This window comes from Henckelia pumila, chromosome 4 (assembly GCF_033568475.1).
Source record: "Henckelia pumila isolate YLH828 chromosome 4, ASM3356847v2, whole genome shotgun sequence".
NCBI lineage: Eukaryota > Viridiplantae > Streptophyta > Magnoliopsida > Lamiales > Gesneriaceae > Henckelia > Henckelia pumila.
In genome coordinates this window covers 191,222,449-191,237,820 of record NC_133123.1, presented here as the reverse complement: position 1 = coordinate 191,237,820, position 15,372 = coordinate 191,222,449, and the positions used below count along the sequence as shown (strand labels likewise).

The window sequence follows — 15,372 nt, the reverse complement described above, 5'->3', positions numbered from 1 at the left end:
ATTTGTGGTTGAATTAGGTCCAAATCTATTTTCTTCAACATGATCACCCTAAGAATACAAAGGACTTAAACTACTCATGAATAGTTCGATTAAAACTTGACTCGAGTTTTATTTGATCGAGCTCGAGTCGAGTAACCAATTGTTTGTATTCGAATAACAATATATTATTATTTTTCTAGAAGATATATAATTTATATGTATTTTATATATATAAAATACAATATTTACACCCTAAAATTATGTTAAAATTTTCGAGCTTTTTAGCATTAAGTTGGGTAGCATTAAGAAAACTACGACGCACAAGTTCATCTGCTACACGGTTAGCACTCCTCGGACAGTGATGAAAAATTGCTTCTGAATCACTAGCACATAGTTCACGAATTTGCGCAGAGAAAGGAGCATCTATTGCGAAAAAGGCTGGATTTTGAATTGCTTGAATAATCGAAATGGCATCCGTATCAACTATCAAGGATCCAAGACTTGCCAACCAAGCTGTATTGCCTTTCTCACACCTTCCTTTACAACCAATAACTCTACCAAGTGAGGAGTACATCGACCCGGGAAAAGACCTTCAACTAATAAGACATTTCCGTTATGGTCCCGACCCACGATGCCCACTCCAAAGTAATTTATCAAAGATGTTGTATAAGGAACTCGTTTACCTCTGAATGAAATGGTGTTTAGTTAAAAAAAAAAAAAAAGAAGAAAAAGAAAGACTGTTTTATTAGAAATCGGGTTATCGAGTGAAATCAAACGGTTTGGACCTTTACCACTTTGAAATTTTGAATGGAAATATGATCCCTACAGTGGGTTAAAAAGTTAGCAAGTATTTCGAGTTACTGATATCTCACTCGACAGTTTTTGAGGTACGAAGGTGTCTTTGGTTTTAAATATTATAGTTTGGTATATTCTTATTTTTTGGCCAATAATTTCATTCGATGAAAACATAATGCATTTAAATTTCTATAAATGAATTAAATATTTAAGAAAACTTATAAAAATAGGTATAATATTTTATTTATGATAAATAAAATAATGTAAAAAAATTATAAAATTTAATAGTTAATTGAAAGTACTTACACTCAGTATGATCACATTGCATCGCCTTTTGTGCTCTACCCAACTTTGGGCGGCAAGGGCCCGAACTGGAAGCTCGGGTGAGCTTCGACAACCCTCGAGATGATCTCGAATGTGTTTTTAGTATAAGCATCGATTTATTATCAGTTTTGAAAAATTAAATATATTATGATAATCAGCAAACGATATTTCCCTAACCCAAAGTCAAATGATGAATCCCACTTAATATTTTTTGGTCAAATTTCGGTGCACAATAATAAAAATCAAATACCTAACGAAATTGTTTTGCTAGCTCCTTGGCTTCAGCGTTCCTCCTCCTTAAGAAGGAGACACAAAATACGCCTCTTGATCAGACTTATACAGGGGATAGAATAATAAAATTCAAGGGGCAAAAATTGATTTTTTTTTAATTGGATGAGAAGAATACGTCGTAGATATCATTTAGAAAAATAACTATTATTGTAAATTTGAAAAGTATTGTACTATAGATGAAAAAAAGTTCAGGTCCTTACCTCCATTTCTGGACATAAAATAAGTTATTTAACTAAAATATAAGCTATTTTTAGATATTAGGCATTAAGAGACTATAGTATCGCCACGTACAAATTTGAAAACACTAGTCGTTAATAAATCTTATAACGATATTTTACTTATGCAGGGTTATGTGCTTCAGAGATTATTTCTATGAGCTTTTTTTTAGATATTTTTCCTGTGTTTTACGTTAGGAGATCGGCTAATATTGTAGGTCACTCGCTAACGAAGTTTGTTGTTTCCTCCTCTACATCTTTTATTTGGATGTATAGAAGTTTTCCATCTTGGTTGGTTGATATTGCATCGATGAGATAATATTATTAATGAATAATCATTACTTTTCAAAAAAAAATAAACCTTAGTAAAAACTAGTTGGCAATGCACATACTCCGTATGAGCATAAAATTTGTAACATAATAAAAAAATACTATAATTTTTAATCATATATAATTAATTTATTTTAAATAAACAAATAACACAAATGTATAAATATCTGCAACTATATTAAGCATTAAATACTTTGTATTATTTCAATCATGGTTTAAACAATTAAAGAGATAAATGTAATATAAAGAGACAATTAAGTGGAGTAAAATATGGGAGAAGTTCAAAAGGATATTTTTGAAATTTTTAAAAAGGTTCACCAACATCCCACTAAAGAGTTTAACTTTAATAATATAGTAATAAATATTCGAAAACTTTAGATTACTATAAATTTATTAATCCTACAAATAATTTATTTAATGAATAAAGAATAAAGTTTAAACATAAATTAAGCAACTAAATTGGGATTTAATTATAAATAAATCAAGCATCAAACACGGCATAGTTAGGGAAGCCCACGAATCTTAGAGCCCGTTTGGATTTTGTAGAGATTTTTTAAAATAAGTGCTTTTAAAAGCTACAATTTTTGGCTTTTAAAAAAGCTCTAATTTTGACTTTAAAAAGTGCTTATTTAAGCACTTTTTTAGTCAACCAAACACCTTATTAACTGAAAAGCATTTAAAAAAGTGCTTTTTTGGCCTGACTTTTAAAACCAAACGGGACCTTAATCGCTTGGTCATTCTTTTTCCAAGAAATTTCAATTTGTCCTATTGTTTAATTAATTTAATAATAATAATATAAGGAATTTCCTTATATTGATTATAATCCTTGTATTGATTTTAAATTTAATTTTGATTTAGGTAGTTGTTTTAAGTTTTCACAGGCTTCCCACCAATTAAATAAAGACACAGTTCGGTTTCAAAAGTCAGATCAGAAAAGTATTTTTTTTAATAAAAAAAAGTATTTTTTTGATTAACAAGGTGTTTGGATGACCATTTAAATACTTAAAAAAATATTTTTTTAAGTCAAAAATAAAACTTTTTCAAAAGTTAAAAATTGTAACTTATTTTTTAAAAAAAATATTTATCAAATTGGTTCCTAAATGTTTATAAATTGTGCCTATCAAGTTATTTCTACTAGTTTAATTTAAATATTAGCTCCTGTGAATCGATAGATTCACGGCTCAAGTCAAAATCACATAATCGATTGACTTGTTTGCTGGTTTCCTTTATTTGATCATCAATTGATCTCCACCACTCAAGATCATGGTTGACCCATTTACAAACTCCCACTAAAATGAAATCGAGTGTTGTTCGAGCCGCGACTCATTCGCCTAAATATTTATTTGTAAATCAAATCAACTGAAATTTGAGCCATCTGTTTTTGATAATAATTGACATTTAAGCTGTGTGTTGAAATTCAACTTTTCCTATGTTAATAATAATAATAATATAATTCTTATACTTTTCATGAGAGGCCAAGAAGAACTAACCGCGTTTTAAAACGTGCGCGTAACGTATGAAATTCGCCTCGAATGCACCCAAATCCACATTTCCAGAAGCAACCAAATCCAGAGCTCCAAACTCTCATCTTCCTCAATGGCGCCTCGAAAGCAGAGTCAGCCGTTGATGGCTGAGAATTCGGTCGGATCCTGGAAACATCACGAACTTCCGATCTATCAGAAACCTTATCCCTCCGGTGGCGACGCCTCAAAACTAGAGCCGAATATTTCCGATTCCGAGATCGATCTAGAAAGAAGTAGGAGGAAAACTTGGAATCTTTATGGATAGAATGGATCCCGGAAACTCACGATGAAGATCTACCGGCGATTGGAATAGAGAAATGAATGAATTGTATTTGTTGTGGGTGGAAGGTTCCTCCGCCCCATTTGTGTGTGTAGTTTCCACATGTGATGTGACGCCAACTATTATATATAATGCGACCTCGATTTCACTCGTTTATTTATGTGTATGTATACAATAATTTTTTTTAATAAAAAAAGTAATCAATTTTGGGTCCCAACCAGAACGTTTTGATTTCCCAATCATGCCCTTGCAAATTTCTTTATTAAATTAAATATGATAAATTCCGAGGCTATTGATTAGTATGATGATTATATGGTAAGTTTTCGGGAGGCCGTCAGCCAAAAAATTATTTATGATAAAATCGATCCAATAATAATATTTTTGAGATAATATTTTTTTTCATGGATTTGGTAATTACACATTTTATGTTTTTTTAATAATAAAGACCTTTTAATTTCTCGTTAATAATGAATGGTCTTTGTCTGTTATATATAACTATTTAAAAATTTTATAATATACATATTAAGTCATATTAAATCTCAGCGACTGTCGTTTATGGTTTCTTGGCATAAATTTGATGTGTGTTGAATATATTTTTTTTAAAAAAAAACTTAACGTGTGTTGAATATTTGAGATAATAAATGTTATTTACAGGTGTTAATTTTAAATAAATGAACAATATAAATAAATTTATTCAAATCTTAAATTGTAATCATGAGAAGAATGTTTAGTAGAAATATGTGTTAGTAAGTTTTTTAGCTAGTGCGTTGAAAAAAATTAAAAAATAAATGAGATATTCAATGATATCATTTGTCAGATACAAGATTATAAAAGTAAAACGGTTTCGTTATTATAAAATGAATGTTTATGATCATATATAGATTCTGAATTTGGATTTTAGAGTAACAGAAAACAGTGATATCAAAATTGATTAAATAGAATTACAACGATATAGCACATATGTAGTGAAACATACATTTTATTTGACTAAAAACAATTGTCCCTCTTCACTCATTGTTCTATCACTTATGATATAATTAATGATCCGAACATGCACATTATTATGTGCATGTGTATATATTATGTACCGAATGAATTTATAAATTTTTTTTTGAAATCTAAAATAAGATATACTGCACCAAATAAATTGGTAATTCTATTAAAAAAATTAAAGGCTAATTATTTTTGTTAAAATGAATCAATCATGAAATACATAAAAAAAAAGGTGGGACATATTGAGAAGGCAATATGGTAATTTCAGTAGACATACTCGGGTTTAACACTTGCTTCAACGTCGTGACACGTCACCTTCTAAGCGAATTTTCTTCACATTCACGTCTCCGGATTCCACGTCACCGGCTCTGTGGGTCCCACCTGTGCCCTTTTAAAAACCCTAAATTCACACCACATGCGGCCAAATTCACTCCAAACCCAAATGCGTTTACCCACTCCATCGTGCGCTCAGGAGTCGGCCACGTGTCGAAGAGACCTGATCTCAAGCGTCGATGACAGATGTCCCGGTCAACCCCCCAAGCCAGCAAACAAATTCATGTTTACCCTTGGATCAATATCTCAAGGGGATCCAACGGTCCAGGATCTGCCCGAAATAATTACGGGCAGATCTCACCGCCTTTAAGAAGCGCCCTCCTCTCATCTTGTTCCTCGCTCAATCTACAAACCCTAATCACCATATTAGCTACGTTTCGGTTGCTTTCGGCGCCCTTGTTCAGATTTCGGCGACAGAAGCTTGATTCTTTGCTTGTGGCGATTCGTTTGGGGGTTTACGATTGAAGATTCGGCGATTTGATACATGATTTTCGGGCAAATCGTCGCCGGAGAGTTGCTTTGGCTTAGCACCGCCGTCGGTGCAATTTATGGCGTCTGCCGTGTTAGCGAGTCAGAATGATTCGAGCTGGGTCCCCATGGGGAAGATTCCTTGCTCTAATCCTCACCTAGATTCTAACCCTAACCCGAACCCTAAGAAAAAGCAGAAACAATTCCACCACCCCGCCGTGATCGATGCTGGAGGTGTCGGACGTCGCCAGCATATAAACGTCGATTGCCCGGCGGTCACGCAGGCTGTCTCCGACGATGCTTACTCCTTCAATCAGACTTCCACTAGCCGTAACGCTTTCAATTACGGCAGCTATTTGACGTTCAATGTCGCCTCCTACACGAAGCCCGAGCTCGTTGGTCTACGTAGACGATTTTCCTCTGAGTTGGATCTGGTTCGGGATTTGCGAGATCGAATTGATTCCGGTCAATTTGGCTTTTCGAGAAATCCTAGATCTCAGCCAAAATCAAAGAAAGTTCCCGGAAACAAACCGTCCGGTGGTCCTGTTGCTTCTGTCAAGGATTCTTCGAGATTGAGCAATGGGTTTGATCTTCGTAATGGCGGCCTTGATAAAGCCATCGATATAGGTGGTTTCTTGAAGGAATGCAAGCAGATTCTGACAAAATTAATGAAACACAAATGTGGGTGGGTTTTCAAAGCTCCCGTGGATGCAATGGCGTTGGGGCTTCACGATTATCATCTAATTGTGAAGTGCCCAATGGATTTGGGTACTGTTAAAGCTAATCTAGCGAAGAATCTGTATTCTACTCCAATGGAATTTGCTGCGGATGTGAGGTTGACTTTCAACAATGCTCTGTTGTATAACCCGAAGACCGATCCTGTCAATGGGATGGCGGAGCAGATGCTTTCCAAGTTTGAGGAAATGTTTAAGCCAATACAAGATAAGATTGATAGTTTTTCTAACCAACGTAGGGCGAGGGAGTCTCGAGAATTTAGTGTTAACCAAGAAAGGTACGTTGGCGGCATTGAAGATTTGCAGGGAAGTTCGTGGAACAATCATAATCAGATTCTCGCGTCCTCTCCGTTTAGAGGGAAGAAGACGAAGCCCAAAGCGAGTCCAGTTCAGATGTCCCATGTTGGCAAAAAGCAAGAAAGGTTGCAAATGCCAATGCAAGCGCACTCAAGTGCCTCTACTGCATCGAATCCTCCTCCGCCGTCTTCGAACCATTTGCAAATGCTGGATAGAAATCTTTCTCCTGAAGCAGCGCCTCCTCTACCCCTTAAAGAACCCAAAGGTGTAAGAGGAGGACCGGGGACAGTCAAACCGCCGAAGCCCAGAGCGAAGGATCAAAATAAGAGGGAAATGAGTATGGAAGAGAAACAAAAGCTTGGAATTGGATTGCAGAGTTTACCGCAGGAAAAGATGCCCCAGCTGGTTCAAATTATTAGGAAGAGGAACGACCATTTGGCTCAGGATGGCGATGAAATTGAGCTTGACATTGAAGCCCTCGATACAGAGACACTTTGGGAACTCGATCGCTTTGTGACCAACTGGAAGAAGCTGGTGAGTAAGACCAAGCGGCAAGCATTGATGATGAACAATAACTCTGTTGCTGAAGTTGCTCCATCTACACCAGTTGCTGAGTTGGAAATGGTAATGCTTAATCCCTATTTTAGTACTTGTAAAGATTTCCAAGCTTTCTTTCTCATTTATTTATCTGCTGTGCTATGATAATTAACTAGGATGCTAATTTTATTTTAGGGCGGCATGGATGATGAGAATGATGGATCAGGAAAGAAGTTGAAAGAACACGATGATGAAGATGTTGATATTGATGATGATATGCCAGTTGCTAGCTTTCCTCCTGTGGAGATTGAGAAAGATGAAGGGGCTGGTGTTGGAGTTGGAGTTGGAAATGATCAAGATGATCGACCCAATGCCAGCAGTGGTTCAAGCAGTTCCAGCAGCTCGAGCAGTGATTCCTCATCTTCCAGTGGTACTGATACTGATTCTTGCGTTTCTACATTGTGTTGAGGAATTTGTTGCTTGGAATTGCAGATAGAACAAAAAAGGAAATGTTCATAGACATGGCTCATTAGTTTGAGCTTCCTTTTACAGATTCGGATTCAGGGAGTTCTTCTGGAAGTGACTCTGATGCAGATGATGCCCAGTCCTGACAAATTGCTGATGCATCCTGCTATGGATTGTGTTGTTGATGGACTGGGATACGGCTCATCTCTTTGTTATGATAAAGCCAGATGTTTATTGATGCGGTATATTTTTAAAGTCATTGTTGTACTTGTTTCCTGATCTTACTACTCTTGACTTTGGTCAGTTGCCTAAAAATGTGAATTGATTAATGCAGGTAACAATAGTTGAGCTGATTTCTGGTTTCTTGGGTTTTTTTTTTAATCCTATTTTGGAATGATGATGGTTGTTGGGATGGGGATGATGCACACCTTTGTTTGAAGCTGTGACTCTCGAAGGTATTAGTTTAGTGGAAAGATTAGGTACAGCTAAGTGAATGTAAATAGTTGATGAAACACCATGTACTTCTTACCACAGAAGTAAGTAGCATACCAGATTTTTTTGTCTGAAATTATTGCAAAATTGTTGGTATTTCTCGAAACCATGTGCGCTAATTTGAAGTAGAAAGTATATATATTTTTTCCAACAAAAAGCGTAGATGGCTGGCAATGTAAAGAGAAGCTGGGCTTGCATTCCCGTGTTAATGAAACTGAGGGACAATCATGTGTTTGCCAGTTCGATAGCGGTGAAGTGGTGGAAGAAATTATGGTTTAAGTGGGGCCAGTGATTGTTTTCCATTTATAAGAATCAAGTTGAAGATTCAATATGTTTGTTTCTTAAACCAAACTTTTAGGCTGGTTTATACATGAATTCGTGGCCTCCCAAAATTTCAACCAAATACCCCCCCTCGTTATTTAGGTCACACACAAGAACATGTAAAGCCACAATGCATAATTTAATATACGTTTTGCGATTTGTCAGCCAAGGATGTGGCTGTGTTTTTGCTGGGACAAAACTGGATCTTCAAGGGGTTTACAGATTCGAGGAGCTCTAAGCTCTTTATCATATGCGGCTAAAGTGTCAAAGAACTTTGCTTTTACAATGTCTAAAAAAATCGTAAACTTTTAACACTGACGTTTGTCAATATCATCGAACACATGCCAGTTTTGATACTACCAAAAATATCAATATGATGCCATCCACTTGAACATACTGATCTACGTATCAATAATACACATAGCAAACTGCGAAAATAAGAGCTGTTCGCTTTGGAATCCAAAAATTGTAAACATGGCGTAATTTTGAAAAGGATTTGAGACAGTGACCGACTAGAAGTGAGATGACACCACCGCCTTACATGATACATATTTTTCATGTTACGAATTTTGCATTTGTTGAGGAACCAATTGACTGATACATGGGGGAATATGATACCTACAGGCCCTACAATGCATAATAGTCTTGTTATTATTGTCGAGAATAAATACATTTCATTGTTTCCCAAATCGAACACCCTGGATTATTCTTTTCAACAAAGTCCGCAATAATGACAGACGGTATCGTGGTACATAAACAAGATTAGACAAAAGTCACATTTTCCAAATTTTTTTATTATATCCAATGTGTTCTTACAACACGATTAAGTAAACACTTGTTCCGAATAAATATAAAGGGGCCAATGAACAAGAACAAACCATGTTTTATGACATCAATGGAGAAAAATCAAACATGACACCTAGCATTTCGTTTACCCCAAGTTGATTCAGTGTTTCCTTTTCCACATAGCAAGAAAAATCTCAAGTTAGGATTGGCAAGCAATGTGTATCTGGTTCATACGCTCTGAGAAAGATAGAAGTTGGATTACTTCTTAAAATCAGGAAATACCAAAGTTAAAATTTTACCTACACAGCAAGCTCATTTTGACTGCATTCAAGGTATGTTGGTATCGATGGGCTTTTCATCAAATGGCGTACGGCTAGGGAGGATGGGTTTTCTCGACATGTCCTTTTGAGAAATCCATACCACACTTTCATTGACGTTCGATGAAAAGAGAGATTTAGCAGTCAGACACCAAATCAAGCTTCACCTTACCGAAACTGTGATTCAACTGCAATATTTTTCCAAAAGGAAACCAATCGACTGCCAGCAGTCCACTAACCAGGATGGAGAAAAATTTGAGGCAGCAGTTGGGTATGCAAGTACCTCACTCTATGCAATTACTTGTATCCATGTTCAGACCACAATTTGTTCCTATAACAGGGGAACATTTGAAGTATCAACCACATATAAAGAAACAGTTTCCAGCATCATGGATGAAAGAAGCATGTGCATCTCTGATTTGTGAGTATCAAAACCTACTTTCTTGGAGGTCTGTCAGTACTATCAAAGTTCTAACTATGGTAGTAAATAAACCAAATAAATGGAGGCTATAAGAAGTTAACTCTCAAACTCCATCCCATATAAAACAGAATTCCAAGAAAGAGAATGCAAAGAAAAGAAAATGTCTGAGGGAAAAGAATTATAGCGTAGACAGTTAAAAAGTATTAGATTTAATTGATGGCTTCTATATTTATATTGATTTATTTAATTTTATTAATATCTATATATATCACCAAGATAAAATAGTTGTGCACCCTTGATGTATCATCCTAATACTTTTATAAAAAAATTCCTTTATCTAAATTGTGTCCATGCCTATATCCATGCATCATCAATAAGGTCAGAAGGTGCTACTGTGCAAAAACAATTCAGGTTGGGAATGGAAGGGATTTTCTTCTCTTGTAACTCAAACTTGAAATTTACCTTAACTTATTGATGATTATTGCGGTGAAAGCCACTTATTATACTCGTCCATGCGAATAACAAACGAGCTGGAACTTGGCGACCCCCCTCCACCATATGCCTGCAGGAGTTTGGATGTGCAAAAAGTTTTATTTCGAAAAAGAATTCTTCTCGGGACCGATTCAAAATACTTGGCAAGGGGAATGTAACAAGCAAAATTTGTTTGTTACTTTGTTTCAGTCCAAACCTTAGCAATTTCAGAAGTATCTGTACTGCTGTCTGTAGTTCTTAGGCACATTTTTAGATTATTGCGCTGCATGTATATCACAGCTCCAATAGGCCTGTTTTTATCAGGGGATACATTAAGAATGACGACAAATTCACAGCTAAGAAGCAGCACAGTTTTTGCAGGAAGGAACACAATTCATCGAGTGGCAAGAGCATGCAATACTGCTAGTCAAATGTATGTTTATGCGTGCAATTCATCAAGTGGTAAAAGCCTGCAATACTGCTAGTTAAATGCATGTTTATGCATGTACTCTTAGTAATGGAAATTCGAGTTAATAAAACTTTAGCAAAGAAAGCTTGCCAAATCAATGGTTATTTGTTGATCAGCAAGTGAAGGCAAAATTCAATGCATAACAATTGCACACAAAAATAGCATAACGTGGAGATTAAGAAGAGAGAGAATTAACCAAGATCAAAAGGATCAAAGTAAATCACCTTAGCCCAGCAGCTACGCTCTTTCTACTCAGTTCCTTCCCAATTTCATCACTCAATTCTGAATTTCCATCGGCTCTAAATCCCTGACAGTGATAAATACTAGCTTAAGAAATCAAAAAAAGGTGCCACACAATTTAAGCAAAATCTAATGTTTAGTTTTCTAGAGCGTCATGTGAACAATATAGTAACCAATTATGAAATTCATCATCAGAACATGAACTAAAACTAACTCAAGCACACATGATGGAAAATAAGAGAATTACTTAAGGATGTTTACCAAGCACTCCCCATAAAATCCTCTTCCTAACTGAACTCTAAAAACCTTATGCAGCAGCTTATTTGCCACAGTCTTTCGATGTAAAAGATAGGCCTTCCCCTCCTTGATTAAGTCTGCAGCGCTAATCTCCATCAACTATCCACGTAAACGAGTGGACCAAATTAAATACAGTCAAAAGCACGAAATCAACAAACCCCAAAGGTGGCAGGCTGGCAGCATTAAGTTTACCCCAAAACTTCTTTTAACATTAATTGTCAGGTACAGTGCGAAAAATGATTAGTGAAAAGTTAATGATTGTTTTGCTGACAATTTTCAGAAATTGTATGAAACGTATATGCTTTTCTGCCTGGAACTCAATCAAACCTGTTGGTACATCCATGGATTAGTGACGCAGTTCAATTTCGAGCGCCAGTCCCTGAGTCCAATTTTAAATGCTTGGGTATCAGGCAGCCTCCTCTGACGAAGATCCTCATCTTCTATGTATTTAAGTAATATCTCCATCTGCTCTCGTTCTTCAGGATTTAGAAGGGACATGGTATTATCCTTTTTGCGGTATCGTACACAATAACATTAGTATAAATATGCATACAGTGCATCCTCGGAATATGCAATCATACAATTTTTTTGTTTTTGGAAGCCAATTTAATTAAATCTTGGGCAGAAGACAGCATCAAATACAGCTAATAAAAATTTTATGGCTCGAGCACTTTCACTTACATTATCTGATCTTGCCTCCGTAAGTGCAGCGGAGAAATATTCATATGCAGCAGTGGAGCTACTCTTCTCAATATTGACCTGAAATGTGGGATTCACATCAAAATATTCCCTTGAAGAGATTCTAGAGAGCTCTGATTGTCGATGATCAAATCCAATAAGCCTACAAGTAAATATTAATAATTCAGTAAACTATTAAGTACATTATGAGTAAAGGTTTCAAATACAGAAGTTTGCTTACTTGGATGATGTTCGCTTGGAAAGTTCAGAAGCAAAACCTTTTGGACCAATAAAATCTAAAAAGTAGCATTTCTTCAGTCCTTCAATGCATATATCTTCAACTCTAAGGAAAATGAATAAATGACCAGAATGAAGGGGAAAGATAAAGATTGAAGCCTGCTGGTAATATAATAGGGATGAAAAGCATTTATAAATCAATATACAATTAAATAGAAGTTAAAACAATTAAGACGGCTGACGACAAATGTCAACATTCACACAATTTAAAATATGTTTTAACAGATAACCATGAACAACATTCAGTGGTGCTCAATGCATCTTAAACCCAAGAAACAAGGAAATTTCACAGAAAATAATTTTCATATTCCACCTTTACGGAAGCAACATGAATGTCATACATAAACAGAAAATATTAATAAAGGTGCATGATTAGAATAATATGATTCCATATTATGCTCTTAGCAAAAAGTAATTGACAGACTTATGCACGTGTTGATGAACCAACACAATTTAACCTGCTGGAAAAAAAAGAGTGATTGTGTAACGATTTGAACAGTTGAAAATAGAAATTATGACACCGTATGGCGATTGTCGCTCTTTGAGTGAGCGTTACTCTGAATAAGTGAAGAATGAAGGAGCAGAGTTCAGAGAGCATTTCAAAGGAAAGGAGAAGAAATTTGATAAAGGAGATGGATTTTCATTACAATTCACCATCCTAATAAATGAGTACAGTTATATTTAAAGGCATTAAGCATCTACTGTATTTTTACAATGACCGAACATAACTAATAGAATGACTAAAGCTTTTACAATGCAATATATGTAAAAACTACTTTTTTTTCTATAGGAGACGATAAATATATTTAAAAACTACTTATGTACATAACATGCATAATGCAGGGAAAAGGACCACGAATACATCAATCTAAGGAACTAACATAATGTGGGGATTTCATTCTTGAAAATAGCTCAGGAAAGTAGATTCTGATCCCTCCACTCGCTCCGCCATTCCCCAACTTCAGTGGCACCCATTGCAAGCTTTGCCCCTTAAAACGACAAATTTTTGAGTTATTCTACATCTTAAATTCACGATTAATTAGGTTATGTTAGTATAGAAATTTTGAACATTATTGGTGAAAACTGGAAACAAAACACTTGAGTTTGTAACCAGTTTTTATTTTTTTTTATAGTAATATGCTTTCCGGATCAGAGATGAGGAAGTCTAAAGATCCACATTGAGGAAGACTAAAGAAATAGGTTAGAAGATTTCCTGTATTGTTTATAAGTTGAGAGACCTTGGACGACAAAGATATATAGGCAAAGGGTCGAGACTAGTGAAAATATCCAGCAAAGAGTGTTCTATGGCTTAGAGTTGCTCCTCGAAGAGTGCTGGTAAAGTAAGGTAATTATGGTAAAGTATTCCCGTAGAGAGAATCCGGATTAGTCGTTGAAGCACTGAAAAGAGGATAAACAGAAGACATACTACCCCTTTCCACCAAACATACCAATTTATCATGTCAAAAAGAATTTCAGTAAGGATGTTGGTCCAGAATGTTCTGAATAGTAACATTACATTTTTTGAAGGAAATGAACGTTAAAGAGTCATGTTTTAAATAAGCTAGAAGACAAAGACATATAATTAATACTGCAAACCCGCACATTTACCACCGCCAGCATAGCATGCACATACATTTTTAGAGTTTGTTGATTCAATCAGAAAATGCCAGGGGAATGATTTGAATGCTGGAGAATTACGCTAATCCCCTTCTATAAATAGCCAAACTTAGTTCAGAGTTGAGAGGTAATTCAATACACACAAAAGGGCTTAGAAACTTAACTCCTTCAGTGAATAGTTACGGTGAATCACTCACATCCTTATTGTATTTTCATATAGACCCAAGTGATTACGGTGATACTAGGGGTTATCATTGTATACATTTCATGCTATGACAAAAAACTGCATCGAAGTAAAATCAGAAGTGGAAGGGTTAATAGCTGCAACTTGTAAAAATAATTGAATCTTGTAACTTGGGGGAGCTCAGTAAAAACTTCACATCCGGGGTAGAAAGATGAGAACTCTTTGCTGTTTTTTAGATTTTCACTTTACAGTTTCCATTATTGCACATACTTAAACCTGCAAAATTTCATCTAATCATTTTGTTAGTGCTAAATTAGCTTTATAGAGTTACTTTGATTGTTGTTGTACACTCGATTTCCAAGAACATGGCTACACCATGTTACAGTCACATATTTTGGAAAAAACAATTTCCAAACCTGATAAGTTTGAAACAGAAAATTCTTCCTTTCTATCAAAACAAATTTGTTATGGACGAAATGCCAAGACCTCATCTGCGGTCATCATATCGAATCCTCCAGTACATAATCGTCAATTCTCCCTTAAACCGATCAAGGAGAAGTTGAAAAGGATAAAATAACGAAATTTCTCAGCTCAACATGCTGACGAAAGAATTCCAGCGTACCTGAATGGTATCACAGAAGAAAAGGGCAAAATGAGGCAAGGGAGGTTGAGTCGACTATGGTAGAGGTGCGCAAAGAGTGCCCCATACGCCCCGGAGAAAGATGGGTAATTGTATAAGACCAAGTTCGGTGTTCTGGCTTCCGAGGCATTGCGTAGGGATTCTAGCGCGGCGTCTGATCGGAAATTTCGAACGATCACAGAATATGGGACTGGGAAGAGCAGAGTATCTACACGCCGGTGAAAGGGGAGCATTTAATTGCATGCCGGAGGTTGGAACACTGCGCGGCGGCGGCGGCGGCGGCTGCTTTTACAGTCGTTGGAGATGACATTCGAAGGAGCGCATGTTTTGAGTTTTGAGACAGGTGTGGGTGTTCGGGTACGGGAAGCAGATACCCGACCCGACCCGACCCGAGACAGGTGAATTTCATTTTATTTTAAGAGAAATTGGATTTTACACATGATTTCATTTTATTATGTCAGTTATTTTATACCAGTATTATAAAAAAACGCAAAAAAACTACGTTAGCAAAAAAATTCTCTTTAGGTAAAAACGTGAAAAAAGTGGTCAACTCTTTGGTTGATCATATTAAGTACAAA

General features: G+C 35.9%; 2 protein-coding genes and 1 long non-coding RNA gene across 8 annotated transcripts; 1 reads left to right on the top strand and 2 right to left on the bottom strand.

Annotated features, from left to right (window-relative positions):
* Nucleotides 1-187: 187 nt before the first annotated feature.
* Nucleotides 188-1,759, bottom strand: LOC140866460 (uncharacterized). The gene is made up of 2 exons (XR_012144896.1): nucleotides 1,081-1,759; nucleotides 188-575 (listed from the first exon to the last, which is right to left on the bottom strand). It is a non-coding gene; the product is annotated as an uncharacterized lncRNA (long non-coding RNA).
* Nucleotides 1,760-5,409: 3,650 nt separating this feature from the next.
* On the top strand, nucleotides 5,410-8,162 carry LOC140894793 (transcription factor GTE7-like). The gene is made up of 4 exons (XM_073303422.1): nucleotides 5,410-7,186; nucleotides 7,295-7,529; nucleotides 7,652-7,806; nucleotides 7,899-8,162. The coding sequence occupies exons 1-3, from the start codon at nucleotides 5,612-5,614 to the stop codon at nucleotides 7,708-7,710; spliced, it is 1,869 nt and encodes a 622-aa protein (XP_073159523.1). The 5' UTR covers nucleotides 5,410-5,611; the 3' UTR covers nucleotides 7,711-7,806; nucleotides 7,899-8,162.
* A 998-nt stretch (nucleotides 8,163-9,160) lies between these two features.
* Nucleotides 9,161-15,120, bottom strand: LOC140863628 (uncharacterized). Of its 6 annotated transcripts, none has more exons than XR_012143995.1 (10): nucleotides 14,777-15,119; nucleotides 12,298-12,399; nucleotides 12,060-12,219; nucleotides 11,706-11,885; nucleotides 11,343-11,477; nucleotides 11,066-11,148; nucleotides 10,590-10,683; nucleotides 10,364-10,463; nucleotides 9,463-9,811; nucleotides 9,161-9,400 (listed from the first exon to the last, which is right to left on the bottom strand). XR_012143995.1 is itself a non-coding variant. In XM_073267188.1 (9 exons), the coding sequence occupies exons 1-8, from the start codon at nucleotides 15,025-15,027 to the stop codon at nucleotides 10,380-10,382; spliced, it is 1,089 nt and encodes a 362-aa protein (XP_073123289.1). In that variant the 5' UTR covers nucleotides 15,028-15,119; the 3' UTR covers nucleotides 9,161-9,811; nucleotides 10,364-10,379. The 6 variants fall into 6 exon arrangements, 3 of the variants coding, with proteins under 3 accessions (XP_073123289.1, XP_073123291.1, XP_073123290.1); XR_012143996.1 differs by having other exon boundaries at nucleotides 9,467-9,811; XM_073267188.1 differs by having other exon boundaries at nucleotides 9,161-9,811.
* Nucleotides 15,121-15,372: the final 252 nt, after the last annotated feature.